At 39.9% G+C, this 19,704-nt stretch overlaps 1 protein-coding gene across 10 annotated transcripts in view; it reads right to left on the minus strand.

Moving 5' to 3' along the window:
• Positions 1-19,704, minus strand: part of CHD7 (chromodomain helicase DNA binding protein 7) — a 183,126-nt gene that overhangs the window by 77,046 nt on the left and 86,376 nt on the right. For all 10 annotated transcript variants that reach the window (XM_070630535.1, XM_070630533.1, XM_070630534.1 and 7 more), the window contains one exon: positions 6,833-7,263. In XM_070630535.1, the coding sequence (XP_070486636.1) occupies positions 6,833-7,263 (431 nt within the window). The remainder of the gene's footprint in view (positions 1-6,832; positions 7,264-19,704) is intronic.

Here is a 19,704-nt window from a genome sequence, read left to right on the forward strand (position 1 = left end):
AAGGTTATTGAGTTTTATGGATTGAATTAAGATCTGCCAGAAGCAAGATGGAAAAGAAGCCTAGTTAGCGAACGTTATCCAATGTTATCTATCACAGAAGCTCAACACAAACATTAGACCCTTTGACTACATGGCACTGCCTGGCACTGTAATGCAACATAAAGAACTGAATAAAGTAGACCCTACAAAACGGATGCACAACATATGCCTTTCCATGCCCTTTTACCATCGCACATTCTTCTAAGTGCCAAACAGTAGGGCAAATATTTGGCTGCTTGTGCCAAATTCTACGATGCCACTCTTATTTACGCACTCCCAGGACCCAGAAAGGGGGACAAGCAAGGGTGACTGTGGCAGTCAGAACCCCACTCCCTAGACTCATCATTATCCTCTCCGATCCTCCAGGTAGCTAATACAACAAATGAGGCATGCTGCCCATCCACACACTCATCAGGTGCTATGGGTAGGTGGAGAATTAGGCAGAGCAAATGATAAAAGCAACAAGGAGAACATATCACCATTCACCCTAACAGGTGAAGCCTAACTCCCAGGAAATTATATTGTTCCTACAGGAATCAGGGCTACATACAAAATTAGTACTCTAATGGAAGTTCAAGGGTGTTGTCTTTCTTTTTTTTCTTTTTTCTTTTTTGTTTTTTTGAGGAAGATTAGCCCTAAGCTAAGTGCTGCCAATCCTCCTCTTTGCTGAGGAAGACTGGCCCTGAGCTAACATCCATGCCATCTTCCTCTTTTTTTTATATGTGGGACGCCTACCACAGCATGGCGTGCCAAGTGGTGCCATGTCTGCACCCGGGATCTGAACCGGCAAACCCCGGGCCACCGAAGCAGAATGTGCAAACTTAACCACTGCACCAGTGGGCCGGCCCGGTGCTGTCTTTCTAACACTAAAAAAAAGAACAGTGTATCTTTTCTTAATTCACACTATTTCCTTATTTAACATTTTAAAGCTAAGCCACATAGACTTCTATGTAAAGGTGGCTGAACTGGGGGCCGGCATTCCAGATGACTGATGCTCTTACAGTGGGGCTTTGCACAAGCATCCAATGATACAAAAGGGCCTTTATCTAGGCAGAAGACAACTAGCAAAAAGAGCTTTATATGTCACGTGACAAATTTTGCATTTATACAGAAATTCATACTTTCCCAAAGCATTTTCATATATATAGACGTTTATCATAATAATTTTAAAAATCAGTCTATGATTTCTGGTCTTTATCTTCCAACTCTAACATCACAACCACATCTCCTACGGCACATATGCTCCACCTAAAATTCCTCTTAAGAAAGACTTCAGAGAAACATGTCTCCCCCCGTTAAAATCCCACTGCTGCCCATGGCCTCATCACCTCTCAACTCTCATTTGAGGGGGGCAGTGAGAGTTGAAAGTGGGTTCTGCATCACCCTCTCCCACACAAACCGAAGTGGCAGCAGGCCGCTGCTTTGAAATCCACTGCCGCTCACTGGACAGGCAGAAACAAATTCCTAGCAGGACCAGTGTGGTCCACTCCTGTGTCTAGCACAGAGCATGAATTAGCAAAACTTGTTTTTAAGGGCAAATGTTATTAGGCATTCCTTTCCCAATGAGTATAAATTGAACCACATGTTGTCAAAGATACCGGGTTCTGTACTAAAAAGTGACTGATGATGACCCCCCTGCTCATTCAGCTGATTTAAGACAAATCAGACAGAGGAAGGGTCACAATGTGGCCTGTCACTGGCAATGGAAAGGCTCTAAGGTGGTTATCCTGAGGAAAGGATTTGGGATTAAAAAGACCCCATGGCCCCTTCGTCAAAGAGAAGATAACCTTTGAGACCAGCAGGAAAGGTGGCACGTGGTCCCATCCCTGACCTGGAGCTTCCATTTAATGAACAGAGACCGGGCAGGGCAGACCAATGGGAAAGACACACAATGTTCATGGGAGCTTTTTCTTCCCTCTTCCTCTCCAACACTGAAAGGTCTCAAAAGTCCATTTTATGACCACACGTTAAAGAAATCTATACCCTCTTCTGCAGGCACAGTGTCCAAAATACTTAGTTCGGTCCTTCCAATTATCCAGTGTCTTGGGTCAAGACTAAATCATAGCATGTGATAAAAGAAAGAAGAAGAAAATAGAAAGAGGAAAAGCTGTGGGTTTAATTTATTACCTGTGTACCTGATAGGGAGATAGCTGACTATCTGGGTTTTCTGTACTTATTAGCAAAACTAGTTTAATGGTTTGCTTTTGTGTCTAATCTCTACCGACAAGTCTTACATATATAAGAGCACATTATAAAACATGCATTAGTGTACCAACATGCACCACCATTGGGCTTGCCGGCTGAATGAAAGTATTTCTCAGGTAAATGCTGCTACTCACTTATATCATAATTGAGAAAACAATACCTGAAAAGCTAAGTTCCTCAAAAGAAAGTTGCCACATAAATACTAATGATAATAATGTGTGTGCAAAAAGTATACTTTATATGTTTTCAGTACCTTATATGTTTTTTAAAGTAAGAGGAGTGTGCTTATTTTCCAGTTTAAAATAGAATGTCCTCACTCTTAATTGAGAAGCAGCATTTTAGTTTTCTACTAACTTTAATAGTGAGGGTGGAGAACAGAGCGAGGAACAAGATGTGTTCCCAAAAACTACATTGGAAGCAAGTCTCCATGGCTTCATTCAACTGACGCTTCAGTAGTCAAGTCACAATCTTTGGCCAAGTTCCCTTCTTTATGTACATTCAAAGAATCTTTATATAGCTAAATGGACCACTAAATCCTTCAAGAGCCATTCAAAGGAAGCACTTCCTCCGAATTCTCTCTCATTTCACAAGGCCCGTGCAAACACAACAGAAAACACATTGAAAAGGAGAATGCAAATCCTCATATTTCAGCTCCACGAATCCTTCCATATGCAAAATGGCATCCTCTCCAGCCCAGAAATGCCTTAGCTTTTATTTTCAATATTAACTGCCAATATTTGAAAGCTATAAGGACATTTGGGAATAGCACTAGAAAAACAGGTAGAAATATTTAACTTAAAGCGAAAGGGGGGAAAAAGATGCAGTTCTAATAGAAAAGAAGCAGGTGGCCCATTTTTTTTCATGTTTAAGATTTTTTCTTTTAAAGATTTTATTTTTTCTTTTTCTCGCCAAAGCCCCCGGTACAGAGTTGTCTATTTTTAGTTGTGGGTCCTTCTAGTTGTGGCATGTGAGACGTCACCTCAGCATGGCCTGACGAGCAGTGCCATGTCCGCGCTCAGGATCTGAACTGGCGAGACCCTGGGCCACCGAAGCGGAGAGTGCAAAATTAACCACTCGGCCACGGGGCCGGCCTCTATCTTTAAGATTTTAAACATCTTTTTCTGAAATGCTGAATACCTTTTTCTGTTTCACATGCATTCTATGTAACAGCCTCTGGGCAGATTCTTTTAGGTTCTCCTGCATGGGCAAGACAAACGTAATTATATTTTGGTTGTCAAAAGGGCCAGTTTTCTGGGAATGGCCACAAATTCAAGCCTCAGCCACTTTATGGAACAAGGTGGGATGACACATAGTGAGGAGGACACCATAAAGGCAAACAAGGAAAACTGGTCCCACTGACGACAGCACGTCCTTTCTTTTCTCATGTCCTTTATTACTGAGAGTGAATGACACAGAACAAGCTGTCTCCCCGCCACAGATACAATGCAAAACAAGCCCAGACCGCCGGGGGGTCACCTCCGTCACCACCCGCTCAAAGGACAGCACGTTTGTTTGTAGAACCTCACCAATGATGAGGCTGAACAGGAAAGACGTGCGTAGTTCTACACTAATTTTTCATTTCATTTCTGTTTATTCCCTCTATTTCAGCCCTCTGTGGAAAAATTATTTTCTGTATAAACAAATTCATCAAGTTAACTTATTCAAGGATGGAAATAACTGGTATCACATAACATTTTGCCAAACAAAATTGCCACTGCTGTATTCCAGTGCTTAAACGCAAACTGCTACGGCAATTCAACTCTAGTACTAACACAACCCAAACCCCCTATTACCTTCATCACTACGTATTCAATTTACATAATTATTCTGCGATGCTATTCAGAATTTACATGTAGTTGTATGCATTCTACTTATCTTTGCTTCGGGGACGCTATTTCCCTTCTAGACTTAGCAGAACAATGAGACCAGAGCTCGACAGACTCAATTCATCTGACCAACAGAAACACTGTGGCTCAACAAAATAATGGATTGGTTTGTTAATTTACCTAAAATCTCTATTCAATTACCGTATTCTTGGACAGCCATCCCATCTGACCACCAACGACAGAAAAGCCTCTCAGGAATGTCCTTGCTACACTTCACCATAAACCAGCCAGAGGCCCTACGAGTGGTCAAGTGACCAGAGGCAACAGGTGCCACAAACACTCTCGGTGCCCCTTCAGCATGAGCTCCCAAGTCTCCAGGCCACGTTACATCAGCTCCCTTTTCACTTGCATCTCCATATTCAACACAAGTGTTCCATTCAATTATTTGCACACCACTTGGGGACAAACAACTATCACCATAGGAGGCATCAACTGAGACTATGAATCAAAAGCAACAGAGAAGGGAAAAAAGTATTGGACTTTCTTCCTGGGAGAAAATAATTACACATCATCCTCCTGCCAAAAGCGTGTGACTCTAGTGCAAAGCCATTACTCAGACTCAGCAATGCCAAATGCTCAGTCTGCAGAGAAGGTTCAGGCTGCAGCATGGGCAGCTGAGAGCATGGAGACGAGGCTTGAGCTGAAGGTTGCCCTAGCAGGTAAAGACAGGGTCTGTATCTGTACCAAGAAGGCATGGGGCGCCCAAGACTGGGTGGATTTGATGCCCCAAGTTCCTAATAATTTACAGTTTACTGTTTATGGTTGTTAGAGAAATTTTAGCAAGTTTCATTGTTAAATACAGTATTTTAATGTCTGCCCCTGATGCATTCTACAGGAGGTAGGGAATGCTAAAGAACATTTTTAAAGATAGGGCAAGTTTGATGTAGACTCAGAACTTAAAAGAATATAGTTGGAAATTCATGACAAGATCCAAGATAGTGTGGTGTTTTTTTCTGTTTTTTATCAATTTTTATCATTAGGCGATAGACTCAAAAAATTAAGGTAGAAACTGAAGACAGATATATCTTGAGGCTAAAATTAGTCTTGGTGATGTATTTTCTGAGCTCTAGAAAGCTTTCTTAGAACAGAGACTCTTCCATTTTAAGTTTTAAAAAAAGAATATATTGTTTAAATTTTACTTTGATTTCTTTCTCCTTGGGAGAAGTACGTACCTGTTTCCTCCTACCAAAATACTTAGATTTAGCACAATATCTCGATTTAGGCAAGTACATATTTTTAAAACCCCTCATAAGTCAGACTGAACTTCTAACCATGTCCTCCTTGCTTACATCCCTAAGTAAGCACCTAATAAAATACCTTTTAAATAGATGAAGACAGAATTTACAATGGGTTGTAGGTTTAAAAGAGTTTTTATAAGGAGAAAAAAGGAATGATTTTCAGTTAGGAGACCACACTCTGACATGTCAGAGAATGTTCATAAGTAAATGCAAATATTAAGTCACCTGTAAGATTGAGTCATTGAATATAATTCAGTTATTTTGGGATCATAAAAAGTACTGATGGTAAACATTTTTAAATGACTATGATTCAAATTTTCAAAACACTACAGAAAAACATATTTGGGGTTCTTTAGATATTTTTAGCAGGAAGTTGAAAATCCAAGTTGGTTCTTTCGCTTTGCAGCAGCGTCTCTCTAGTCACAGAAATCATGTCCTCTCTTTGCGTACCTGCACATGCACACACAGAAAAGGCTACAAGCGAAAGGTTTACAGGCCAGCAAGCTCAGAAAGTTCACACTGAGCATGTCAACTGCAGAACTGAGCATGCATGTGTGCACACACGTGTGTGCATATGCACATGAGGGCAGGAGGTGGAGCATGTTTTCTAATGGAGTTTGCAAACAGGTTCAGATTAACCAAGTCTGACCATATTTCCATCTGGAAACTATATTTTCTAACATGAGCCATATTCTGAAAAACAGATTCAGATGTTTGGAACTGGTTCAGAACAGTTGTAAGAAATGTTCAGTACAAATGAAAAAAAATTAGTCTTCAATGTCTTCTCCTCTCAGCTTTTCTTACTGAGTAAATATGCCTTCTGGGAGGCCAGAGAGTTGGTGGGGGAAGTTCGGAGGGGAAATATGGAGTGGAGGAGGCTATTTCCTAGAACCCAAAACTCATGCTATTCTTGCATATCTAATAGATAAGGGCCACTGATTTCTCCCGCAGAGCCCATGGCACTTCAACCCTTCCCCTGGAAGTCTTACTACGCCAAGTGGAGAGAATTAATTCTCCTGTTTCAACTTCTGGGAAACAGGACTGAAAAGCTTAGTGAAATATAGTGACCTGTCTTGCTTCTATAATCCTTCTTCCCCAGTTTCGCATTGTCACAGAAGATGAGGTTGCTGGTCTATGCTTACAAATAATTATGCTGGTAACTTGGTTCTGTTTGTTAAATGACAAATTCTCACAAAAATACAAGAAAGAGGTTTAAAATAATAAATAATTTTTACCTAGTAAGGCTCTAAAATCTACCATCTAAGTCAATGGTTTATAATAACTAAGTCCTAAATTTCAAAATGCATAAAAACCCTAACTTTTTAGTTTGGATATTAGAGAAAGAAGCCCAACAATGATGACAAAAATCCAAGTGCTCCCCCCACCCCCACTTCACGGGCTGTAACTGTGCAGTGCTCACTTCTGTACTGCAGATGTTGGCAGCTGTTTCTGCCCACAGCCTACCTTGACTTCTTGCTGGATTTGGGTTTTGGTGTGGCAGTTTTTGATTTCTTTTCCTTTGGCTCTTTGGGAATCTTGGGGGTTTTCGGGGTCTTGGGTTCCTTGGGCTCTTTCTTCTCCTTGGGTTCTTTCGGTTCCTTCGGATCTTTTTTTGCCTTCGGCCTTTTCTTTTTCTTTTTTTCTTCTTGGGACCCATCCAGTGAGTTCCTATTAAGTTCTTGGTTATCAACCCCACCAGGGAAGTCGTCTTTACCAAAACTTTTACTGGGATCCTCTGCAACAATGTGGTTGTTTTTCTTTTTCTTCTTCTTCTGCTGTGGCTGCTGCTCAATTGACGGCAGGTAATCATCACTCTTCACTAGCTGAGCATTCGGTCCACTAACCTGAGTCATATCCGGCACTGGTTTCTCTAGAAAGGGCTCCGATGGAGAATGCTAAGAGACACAAATAGGAATTGAAATTAGTTTACCATTCTTCGTAGTGAAGAAAGGAACTGAAAGTTAGTGGCTGATGTTTCTGAAACTTACCCTATACTAAAGGTAGCAAAGATTTTACAACTGAATAGTTGGTAAAATATATCATTCTCTCATCCAAAAAAAATATGACTTTAACAAGAAAGCTTTTAAATAAACAGAGTTAAAAAGGACAACTTAGTAATACAGTAAAAAGTTCCACTCAAGAAGGAAAAAATTGTCATTTAGCTGAAGACACTGTCCATTTTCTTAGCAGCCTGTGTAGGAAACAGTGAACGACAGAACAACAGCAAAAGCTAAACCACAAGGAATGAATTTAAGTGGAATTCTTTTCCCCATGAGGGAAGAGGAACTCAAATTAAAGATAGATAATCAAGGCACTTTTAAAAAGAACAAGTACTCAGCATTGTAAGATTGAAGTACTGCGAAAGTTGGGAATCAAAGTGTAAACAAATAAATCTTACACAATACAAGTCATTTCTGATTTAAGTGAGATCAAAACATCAGATTAAAAGCAGATACCAAACTTATTGACTGTGGATTGGTTAAATTTCTTGTACTGATATGAAATGCATATAGTGTTTTAAGATATTAAACCTCCACATTTCCAAATTTCACCAAGGAAGAGAGAAGTCAAATAGTCAAGCTGACATGTCTTGCAGGAGATTTTTGACACTCACTAGGACTATACCCAGAGATGTCTTAAATACAGTAGAGAATACCAACAATTGGGATGGGATGCTGAACGACTGAGCCAGTAACTCAGCCTTGCAGCTCAAGATCCAAACCAGAGCAGGGCTGGCATATCCTCTTCACTAGAAATTATGACGTCTAATGTACCTTTACATTTCAACACAATACCTGAAAATGTTTTATCTGTAAATGTCAATCATTTCTGCCTTTTCACATGCTTCTCCAGACACTTAACAGTAACTATAATATAAACAGCAACAACAATAACAGCTGCTAGCGTTTACTGAACATTCTTATTATGTGCTAGGCATGTGCTAACAACCCTGACACCATTCAATCTGCACTCCAGCCCTAAGAGGTAGGTATGAACACTGATACTCTAAGATGCAGTCAGGTGCCCAGGGAGTTACAGATGGTTAAGTGACAGAACAGAGACTGACATCCTGGCTGATGGCTGCAGAGCCCATGCCCCTCATCACACCACCTCCAAAAGCAGAACAGGCAGGAGAGCCCAGGTCCAGGTCTGCAGAGGACTCAAGAGTAACCCAGAAGCCATGGCTCACCATCAGCAAAGTACTGTAAATTAGATTCCAGCACCGCCAACACTGATTGAGCACCTGCTTCATGCCAGGTGCTCTCAGGACTGCTTCACCTGACTCGCACTACCAAAGTGTGACAATAAGCCCCCATCTTTCTGGAAGAAAGTGAAGTGTGAGGAGGTTGTGGGACCACAGAGGAGGGGACGGAGCTGACATTTGAATCTAGGTTTCCTAAATCCAGTCCTTTTCTGGCCCTGACCATCTCCTGAAATCTTACACATGGGCATCCTGCTGAGAAAGGCTCCATGGGTTTCATTTGATTTCCAAAGTGTTCAAAAAATCACTGTCTGTACATTCAGTTCTTCATCTGCACTAGTTCAAATACTAGTACTTGTGATAAAGAGCCAAGAAAGAGGCCAGGACTATGAGGTATGAGATAAAAATTCTAGTTCCAGCCCTGCCATTAGCTATATTATCTGGGGAAAGTCATTTTACTCATCCAGGGTTCACTTTCTTCATCTGCAAAATGAAGGGTTTGGGCTACATGATTTCCAAATTCTCTTCCAAAATCCTAGGCTATTAGAAAATCTTAAAATATATATTGGCCTTTCTTAGTGATAGCTGAGAGAGAAAAACCTGCAAGAAGTAAGGATACACAAGAAGAGAGAGAAGCAAGGGCAGAAGTTTGAGGAAGAACACAGGGATGTACATCTTCACGAGCAGGTTTCCACACAGGGACAACACAGTTAACCAAACCCCGAAAAAAGTTTCGCACCCACCCTCTATTTTTCCCTCAAAATTTCTCTTAAAAAATGCCAACAGACTCCACTCACACGTGGAAGATAAAGACATGGACAAAGAGAACAGGTTAGTGGTTACCAGGGGGAAGGGATGAGGAGGTTGGGCACGAAGGGTGAAGGGGCGCACCTATAAGATGACTGACAAATAACACTGTTTAACTGAAATTTCACAATGCTGTAAACTATCACAACCTCAATTTAAAAAAAAAGTCAACAGGCGCTGTCCAAATTATCATTTCCTGAGAATTAATGGGGTCTGATTTAACTGTTTTATTATATTTAAGTTGCTGAATTCAAGTTAATTGTTACATTTTCCTAATGTAGGAAAAAGCTATATCTTTTTATGAGGGACACAGAGATCAAACTTATTTGGGACAAGTTATTTTTCAGGAAATGAAAGAAAAAGGATTTCCTGGAATGGGAAGGAAGGCTACCAGTAAACAATGCTTAAAGCTTAGAACAGTGAATTAATTCCAGGTACGTGCACCTTTCTTTAATCTGCATGGCATTAACTCCAGTCACAAAGTGCCAGGTCCTAATGAGAGATACCTGGCACACGTTTAGGACTTAGAAAAAGCATATAACACGTAATACAAAATGACTGAAAATTTATCTACACACTTTAGCATACAAATCATTTTAGATGCTCCTTTCAGTAATAAATGAAGCCATAAATTAGTATCCCTTAAAAATTTAATCTTCCATAAGAAGAAAAAAAGTAAAGATTAAATACAAAAAAGATATTAATCCTGTTTGATACACAGAATTATGTTTTGCTACTATTTGGAATAGGGTGAAAAAGGTGCTCAGAAATATTATAGTGTTTACCAGACCCACATCTCCTTAAATCTTTTAGAGAAAAGCTGTTTTTGTAAACATTTAACAAAGAACAGATGGCCTGCCTTAATCATGTGGGGGAAAAACCTGGAGCTCACAGTAATACCCTGACAGTCTCCCAGGCCCCGCGTGCCCCCCACCACTCGTGGTACAGTCTCCTCTAATGCTATTTAATTTTACAGCGGACATTTTCCCATCAATTCCCACTGCCTGGCAGGTAATCAATGCCATTAGCATCTGATATTACCATATAGGGCATTCCTAAAACCTCTCATTTATTAGAGCAAACGTGGAGAATGTTAGACACCAAAGGTATTTTGAAATACACCCTATAGGACTTTCTGCTTGACACATTTTCTATCATAATTCCATATGCCTTCTGGATCATTATGGAGTATATAAGGAGTGTGCCACGGACTTTTGGAATTACAAGAGAATGACTGATATTTAAACTATAAATAAAAATGATTCAATGAGTGTACCTTGTCAAAAAAATTACCATAAACTAAAGATAATTGTTTTTATCCTTAACTTCACTGTTCATAACATAAATTAAACAAACACACAAACAAGTTATCTTGTATAAAACAGCAGAGAATAGACAGGATGCAAATTTAACCAAAGGAGAGCTGGGGTGGGGGAAGTAAGGGCAATCTCTGTGTTATCTTTAAGCAAATGCGACCCAAAATGCTCAGGAGCATTCATCAAAAGAAAATGAAAAGTATGTAAAAAGGAACACCATTTATCTGAAGCATGCTTTCCCTCCAACATTCATCAGTATTTTCTGGCTTAAAAAGTTATCTTATTTAATCACATTTTGCCTTAATTATATCATTGAAGCCTCAACCTGTTGGCAATGTCGAGTAATGTAAGCGAGCAACCTAATGAGAAGAGTGTGCAATGTTTCCAATGTGTGTAGTCTCTGCAAAACCAACATTTTGTAACATAAGACATTTATGGGCAAACATTTTATTTTATTGAGTGATACAAACAAGTCTAAAATCAAAATACTTCTTTATAATAAAGAAAAGATACTGCCAACTGGACAAGAGTAACATGGTAACTCTGGGAGACATGCCCTCCCCACAAATTAAGCTCAACAGGCACCTGTGCTCTCGGGGAAAGTAAGATTCTGGTGGAAAAGTGGCAGGCCAACTAAGACACAAGTAACAACAAACACAAGCTTAAAACACACTAAACCAGGATTTAAATGGCCTGTAAAAATACAAATATTAAGTAGTAAGACTGAAAAGTACTACTTGTGTTTTGGTTTTGTAACAGTTTTGGAGACATATCTCTCTTACTGACATTCTTCACTTTTATTTTTCCAGTATTCCCCAGGTTTGTGATCCATCTACACTCTTTTAAAAAGGAATTCAAGTATGACAATTGAAGCTCAATCTTCATTCAGAAGAGTGTACAAGGGGTCAAAGAGCATTTAGCAAAGGTTCAATTAAGTCCTATTCAGATTGTAACAATCTTTTCTTGTCAATGACATTGATAAAAAGAAGATGCATTCAATTTGGTGCCAAATTCATTTATTCATTCAATAAATATTTGAGGATATAATAGTAAAACAAGGCAGCCACAGTACCTGCCAAGAGAGATCAGAGCACCTAATCCAGGCTAACACGAAGGAAGCTTCCTGAAAAAAGTCAGCCAGTCTTGGACTGCTGGGGAGGCAGGTGCTGGCCAGGGGGTCCCTTCCTCAATGGGCCAAGTCTGAACAACAAATCATCCTGACAATGGGTTACAGAGGCATAAAAACACATTACAGGCAAGCTTTTAAAACACTCTTTGTGGGAGAGTAGATCCAGATCAGGAGATATGAGTTTGAATGGTCAATTGAAATAATTTTTAACTTTGATTCTTTGATATAAAATAGTAAGCAAAGAAACATTCTTAAGAAGAGAATCAAGGGCTGAATTATCTTCTGCTTGACTAACATTGCTGCTTGGTACAGTAGTTCCCCCTTGTCCAAAGTTTCACTTTCCACGGTTTCAGTCACCCACAGGCAACTGTGGTCCCAAAACAGTAAATGGAAAATTCCAGAAATAAACAATTTCTAAGTTTTAAATTGCACACCACTCTTGAGTAGTGTGACGAAGTCTCGCGCTGTCCTGCTCTGTCTCACCAGAGGTGAATCATGCCTCTGTCCAGTGTATCCACAGTGGACGTGGCCTACCCGTTCTCACTTAGTAGCCGTCTCAGTTATTAGATGGGACTGTCGTGGTATCGCAATGCTTGTGTTCAAGTACCCCTTACTTTACTTAATAACAGTCCCCAAAGCACAAGAGAAGTGATGCTGGCATTTCAAATATGCCAAAGAGAAGCTGCAAAGTGCTTCAAGAGAAAAGGTGAAAGTTCTCAACATACGGAAGAAAAAAAATCATACGCTGAGGTTGCTAAGATCTACAGTAACTTTTATGACAGTGTACTAATTGTTCTATTTTATTATTTATTGTTAATTTTTTACTGTGCCTAATTTTTGAATTAAACTTCATCATAGGTATGTATGTATACAAAAAAACAGTATATATAGGGTTCAGTACTATCCTCAGTTTCAGGCATCCACTGGGGGTCTTGGCAGGTGTCCCCCAAGGAGAAGGGGGGACTACTGCATTAGAGTCAGGGCCTCAAGTCCAAGCCTTTTCTATGCCTGTTAGTTTTATTCAGCTCGATCTTAATAATTTTGAGGAAAAATTATTTATTGAATGAATATATTTATGAAGACAAACAAAAATAACGATATCAGGCTTGTTGCTTATACGACTTGAGAAGGCAAAAAGTATAGAACAACATTTTTTAAGTTTAGGATTTTAAAAGGTGTTACATGAAAAGAGGACTTGGGTCACATGAATTTTGAGAATTCAAGGCTAACCAAAGTTAAACAGTATTGTTTACTGCCAAAAGCTCTAAGCCCTTACTGCACTCTGAGGGGGACGGTACACAGTGTGCCCTACAGGTACTTAGCCACAGCATCCTTTTTCCAAGAATCTCTTGAATAAAAATGTTCTTCAAAATATACTCTGGATTATGGATAGTGACAGAGGTAAAGCAGGGCAAATCCATCACCTCTGTGGAGGGGGATGACAGGAGAGAGAGAAAAAGAGAGAGACTGTCTCAAAGCAGTGGTTATCAAATGCTTTAAAAGACAGCGTATGACTATGAACAAATATAATTTTATGTAAAATGCACTGAAAGAGCTTACTGAATTGGCAGTTTCTTTTATGCTCATGTGTAGCAACAAATAGGAATATTAGTATAATCATATAACAGTGACTTACACAATTTGTTATAATATAGCCAAGATAATTACCAAGATAAATAAAATATACTTTGAAATATCATGACATAATTTATGTTAGTGTGTACCTCAGAATTATTAAATTTTAGAGCTGAAGACTTAAAAACAATCATCTGAAGGCATATTTGAACCTGTGGTTTTCTGCTTGTGTTTTAGAATAGATGTGCCATACAAACAAAATCTTAAACAGCTACAAATTAATACAAGCCACTTTCATGGCATCTAAATTATACACATTTTTAACTAGTCGAGTCCAAAATAATGAACCAACTGGTAATGTTAAATTTAATGTTAAACACTTTCACATCAGATATTGAATGCTGACCATCTTCTACATATTCAGAAGTAGAACTATGTCACAGGAACTGTTATACAACATGTTTCATGTGTGAAACACTATTGTGGTGGTGTGGTGTTCCTACAGTCAGTCTGACTAGAACAACACAGCAGTGAAACTCCACCAATGCCAAACCCTTTTCTAAGTGTCTGAGAAATCCTAAGTGGATCCCTGTGGAGGAGAACAGGCATCTGTCCACTGTCCCTCACTCTCTGCCTTTCCCTGTCTCTGTTCTACCCACCTGTCACCCTGGGCTGGGTGCTACCCTGCAGCCATGGGAGGTGCCAGCCAGAAGGTGCAGCTCTGCGGGCTACAGAGCCTGCAAGGCTGCCCCCAGCCTGGCCCCACTCTCGGCAAGGGTGAAGAGGGTGCAGCGAACAGCCCTGGTGTTAGGGAGGCGACACCACCACCTGCACGAAGTCCAGAGGCAACCCTGCGACACAGTACTGAAGGATGTTTTTAAACCACGTATTGTACAGTTAGATGTGCCGTGTGCTCTGCTAAGCATTTTACATACCTTCAAGTCTTTATAATAACCCCATGAGGGTGGTGAGGTGGCTGATATTATTGCCGCATTATAATTGAGGAAACTGAAGATTTAAGATGAACCCACCCAAAGTTATACAGCTAGAAAACGGCAAACCTGGAACCCTAACCCAAGAGATGAAGCTACAGCATCAGTGTGAATGTGATCAGGCACCCAGAGCCATGATCCATGCTGCAGAGGGATGGCAAGGCGTCCTCCAGGCCCAGCTGTGGTCACAGCACAAGCCAGGGGAGCAGCCTGCAGTCTTTCTCCAAAACCAGAAAGGCCTTAGTTCTAAGACCCTAACCCTAATCTACAGCTTTAAATGGCTTTTAATTGAATATAAATCTAGAATTTTTACCTTTGAAGGGTTACAGGAGAACTCTAGTTTAATTCCAAACTAAAGCTGTGACAAATCACTAACTTTTCACTGAAACATAAAAATGTGGGTAAGAACTGGTATTCATATAGTGCTTTGCGGCTAGCAAATGTTATCCAGTTTGACTCAAAATCACCCTTTTTGATAGAAGTAGAATTCAAATCAATCAATCTGCTTTGTTCCAGGAACTGAACTGAGTCTTCCAGAACCAGAAAAAGATAAGCCCACTTCCTGCCCTACCTTGAAAACTCTCCCAAAACCACCTAAAAAGAACAGCTTAGATGATTTTTTCTAATGCGATCTACTCTATTTTAAGGAATCTAACATAGTCAGTCCTTTTCTCCAGTTGGGTAACAGATCAATTCTACTTCTGAGCACCAGATGAAGTAGAAGGCACACATTTAAGGTCCATGTTGTGAAATGATGTGTTTGCGCACGCGCGCACATGCGCGCACGCACACACACACACACACACACACCCCCAGGGCACAGAGCTGAACTGAGGCTAAATTGAACATACTTTTGATGTTTTTCCATAAGTGCCTAGAAAAATTAGCTTGATTGTTTATACAAGACTTGAATGATGCTTTTACACGTATGTGTTAGTTTTCCAAAAAGCACATGCAGGTAATCAGACTGTGTTCCTGATCTGGAGAATCTCCTATTCCTGAAGAACTTTAAGTAGACGGAAGAGAAATGTAGAGAGGCCACGAGAACCCATCACTACTTCTGGGAGGGGAGAAACAGAAACAACCACAAATTTAACACAATTCAAAGCCTATCACAGTAACAGTGAATAACTTCTCCGGTCTCCTGGGCCACCAGCAGATGGGTGGCCCCCTGTAGGCAGCAGGCCCGCCTAGCTATAAACACCACACCCCCATTCTCTTCCAACAGCAGCCTCCCACGAAAAAGCAGGGTCTGCAATGTGGATGTCATCGTGCCTCTGACTTACAATAAGCAAATTAAAATATGAACTCCTTAGAGGAATCTGAGATACAGTCATACTTTCACCCTTCTGTTCTGAATTTCTTAGTTCCTTAAGGCAGTAAATCATCAAGTGCTATCTTTTACCAGACATTACTTTCTAGAAGTAAAAACAGACAAGATAATGAATACACTCAGGAGCCTCAACAAAGTCATTTTTATTCTCTCCTTCTCTCTTTTTTCTTTCTTTTCTTCACCACATAAGGTTGCATATGGTGCCATTCCCTTAGTAGGCTCCACTCAAGAAAGAGCAGCGAATGAGAATCTATAGAACCAATTCCCAGCTCACAGGCATTTGTCTGGCTTACTTCAAGTTAGCTCTAAGGTTCATATCGCTCTCAAGGGGTGTCTGGACGCTTGAATTTGGCAGCAGACATCCAGACCTGAAGCTACCCAGCTTACCAGGGAACAAACTCAGCAAAACACGAGACAGCAGTGCTTCCAGGCCAGTCAAAATGTTTCACATAAATAGATCCTATTCAAAGACACTAAAGACAAAGACCAAATTTACATACTAAAAATAACTTAGCTCAATTCAACCATTTTTTACCGTACACTTACACTGTATTTGCTATCACTAGCACACCTAAGAGCAAATCTGATTCTTCAGTTGGGAAGGTACAACGCATGGAGTCTGGCTCTGGAAAAGCAATTGATACCAAGTTTGCATTTAGGTTTCCACTATTTTAAAAAGGTCAACATTAAAAGTAAGTTACAATGCCATTCCTATGAATTTAAAAGTCAAACTTCGATAGACTGAAAAGAAGCTGTGCCTTTAACACTGAACAGTCCCAGGGGGTTGTGTAGAAATGGAAATAGAACAATCTTTGAGGGGGAAAAAAATTCATTTATAAGGAGCTTAGTGATAAAGCTAATTTACACACTCTAGGCAAGTTCTCCAGGACTCGGCAACCCTGAGTCCAGCAAATTTAGTTAGCAATAAGTGCTTATTGATGGACTACTTTGGTCCTATAAAGACTCATTCACGTCTTATAGGAAGCAGAAATCTGAGATGGCCCCATGATCTGTGCCTCCTTCCTGACTGTGGGGTACCTGTGACTTCTAGCCAACGGAACATGGCAAAAGTGAAAGGGTTTCACGAGTGTGAGGTCCTAAGTCAGTTGGTTTTAAGTTACTCAAAGGGGAGATTTTCCTGGGTGGGCCTGACTTAATCAAGGGGACTTGCAGAGAGGGTGTGGGCCCTTCTCAAGGGCCAGAGAGTCTCTCTTTGTTGCTGGCTGTGAGGAAGCAAACGACTGCAGTGGGGAAGCCCCCATGGTAAGGAACTGTGGGTAGACTGCAGGAGCAAAGGGTGGCCCTGAGCAACAGCCAGTGACAACTAAAGCCATGAATCATACAGACCCAAGAAATGAATTCTGTCCACACCCGAATGAACTTGGAAGTAGATTCTTCCCCAGTCCAGACCCCAGATGACAATGCAGTCCTGACACCTGATTGTAGGCTTGCAACACCCTGAGTAGAGGACCCAGCCAGGCTGTGCTCAAACCCTGACTCACAGAAACCAGGACATAAGAAAGGGACGCTGTTTTAAGCCACAAAATCTGGTAATTTGTTACACAGCAATAAACAACTTGCATACCTTAAAATCCTCTGAAACTCTCATCTGAAATTTGTTCAGTCTTTCTTTTCATCCAGGATCTTCCTTTCCATGCTAGACATTTATCCTTCCACATAGACACAGACAGCACAAGAGTATTTCCTCATATGTTCGTAATGCTGCTGCTGCTGCTGGTAACATTGAGCACTTCTGTGCCAAGCACTGTTCCAGGTTCACAATGACCTTATGAAATTATCTCCATTTTATAAACGGGAAAACTAAGGCACACAAAGGTTTATAAATTTTTCCAAAGTCACAAAAAGCTGGTTATAATAAGAGTCAGGATTCAACCCAGCCAACCCCTCAGCAGAGACCACATTCTCAACCATTATGCCTACCAGCTAATTGCTTAGCTCATGCACTCCTCTTGCAGCTTCTACAAAGAGGAGGAAGATGTGCCGACAAAGAAAGCGGGGTGTAAGGCAACAACTGGACGGAAGTGGGACCCATTCAGACAGTGAGACCAGATGAATTAAAGGGTGTGGATGTTACAGGAAAGCTGGAGCCTGACATTGTTAGACAGGGAGAGGATTTTTAAAACAAAATCTTTTCATTTTCACGTAAAAAAAGAAAGAAAGAAAGAAACTGCACTATAAGCAATATTAAAGGTTCCTGATACTTATTTTAAAAGTAAGCTTACTGTACATTAGAAACAGTCAGTTACACTTAAAGGGGATTGTGTCCCCATGACTCCTTCCAGCTGGAATTACACATGAAACAGAAGATACCAAAGCAATTAATATAAACACTGCTGAGGGGTCAAAAAAGAGGGAGGTTCATTCACTGACTAATAACGCAGTAATAAACAAACAGCAATGTTATGCAACTGAGAAAATTATTATAATTGAATCTACACAGCTGGGCAAGAATAGAAGCCTGGTTATGTATATTAGTTCACAATGCTTAGTGTGGGTAGGTTTTAGTTTTAGAACTGTTTCAGATTTGAGTCCCTTTTATAGTCAGATTTTTTTCCTCTTATCTGAATACAACTCCACAATTACAACTGCAGAACAGAAAATAACTTAATGAACTACTCCACCAATTATTTGCTATTCCATTTTTACTACAGAGAAATAAATGTGTACATGGTGGCTAGGAAGTCAAACTTTGTTGAGATGAACTCATTTTAGATCTCTTCTAGAGACATTTTACCTTGTGCACTGCGACATGAATAATGAATGACTGACTCGCTAGCACTCTGGTGGGCAAAGCCCAGAACAAAGTAGCTTTTCACGTTTTAACATTTAGCTCCCACTATGTTCTTGGAGTTTCCTTCACACCTTGGTATTTTCCCCTCTGCAGAAAACAGGCAGAGAAACACCGCCAATTTCCATACTTAAGTTTACAATGATGTGTCACAGAGGGACAAAAGAGTGATTCCTATATTTCCTTTAAATTGTTGAAGTCACAGTACTAGAATCAGAAATATTATTACTTACTCCGGTTCAAGAATGAGCTTGGTAAAAATCCACCATCCTTCTATCAATTAAATGTAGTTAAAATGCAAACCAAAACAAAGTAAGTTTCTTTTTGGAAGATATTCTAGCTAGATGTTACCCTTATTATTACATGAAATTTTTTCTTAATTAAATCACTAAATCAGAACATATTTGCGATTGATGTCAAGTTCTTGCATGCATAAAACCTAACTAACTTCAAACACAAATGGGTGATTAGCTAACCATCAGGGCAGAGATACAGATGTATCTTCAACAGGCACACATTTTACATCAATGATATCTATTTTTATGAGATAAAACTACTAAAGCTTTAATGGTGGCAATTAAAACAGCCAAGAGTTTGAGTAGCTCGATGGCTGAGTCACAGACCTTTTACCCATAATGGGATCCATTATATCCCTGAACTCAGTTTGAGGGAGTAAGAGGAACAGATTTTTAAATATGGTTATAAAACAGCAGCAGCCTCTGAACTGAGCTGTTTTAGCTTAAACGGCTGCGTGATTTACCCTGCGCCTTAACGTCGACACCCTCTCGGGCAGGCTTCTTTACAGTTCTTAGATACTTGTGTTTGTTTGAAAATATGTGAACAATTTGAAAATGCTACAAAGACACTACTATGTAGTGATTTGTATTTAAGTAATTTGTTTCTATTATAATATTTATATCAAAAATTTTATCCATTTTGAAAATGCATAACTTAAGGTGACTCCTGACAAAACATCATCGTTTGTGCCTATTCTCTTTTGACATATGATTTAGGGGGGGACGAATAAGAATGTAATTATTCACAATAAATGGTGTATTTCAGGAATATTTAAATGAATATCAGAAAACAAAGGAGGGGGCTTTTTCAGGATAGTTTAACATTATTATTCAAAAGTATTAGGATAATAAGCTCTGTAGTTGCAACATTTAATAA

The sequence above is a fragment of the Equus przewalskii genome, chromosome 8, assembly GCF_037783145.1.
Source record: "Equus przewalskii isolate Varuska chromosome 8, EquPr2, whole genome shotgun sequence".
Taxonomy (NCBI): domain Eukaryota; kingdom Metazoa; phylum Chordata; class Mammalia; order Perissodactyla; family Equidae; genus Equus; species Equus przewalskii.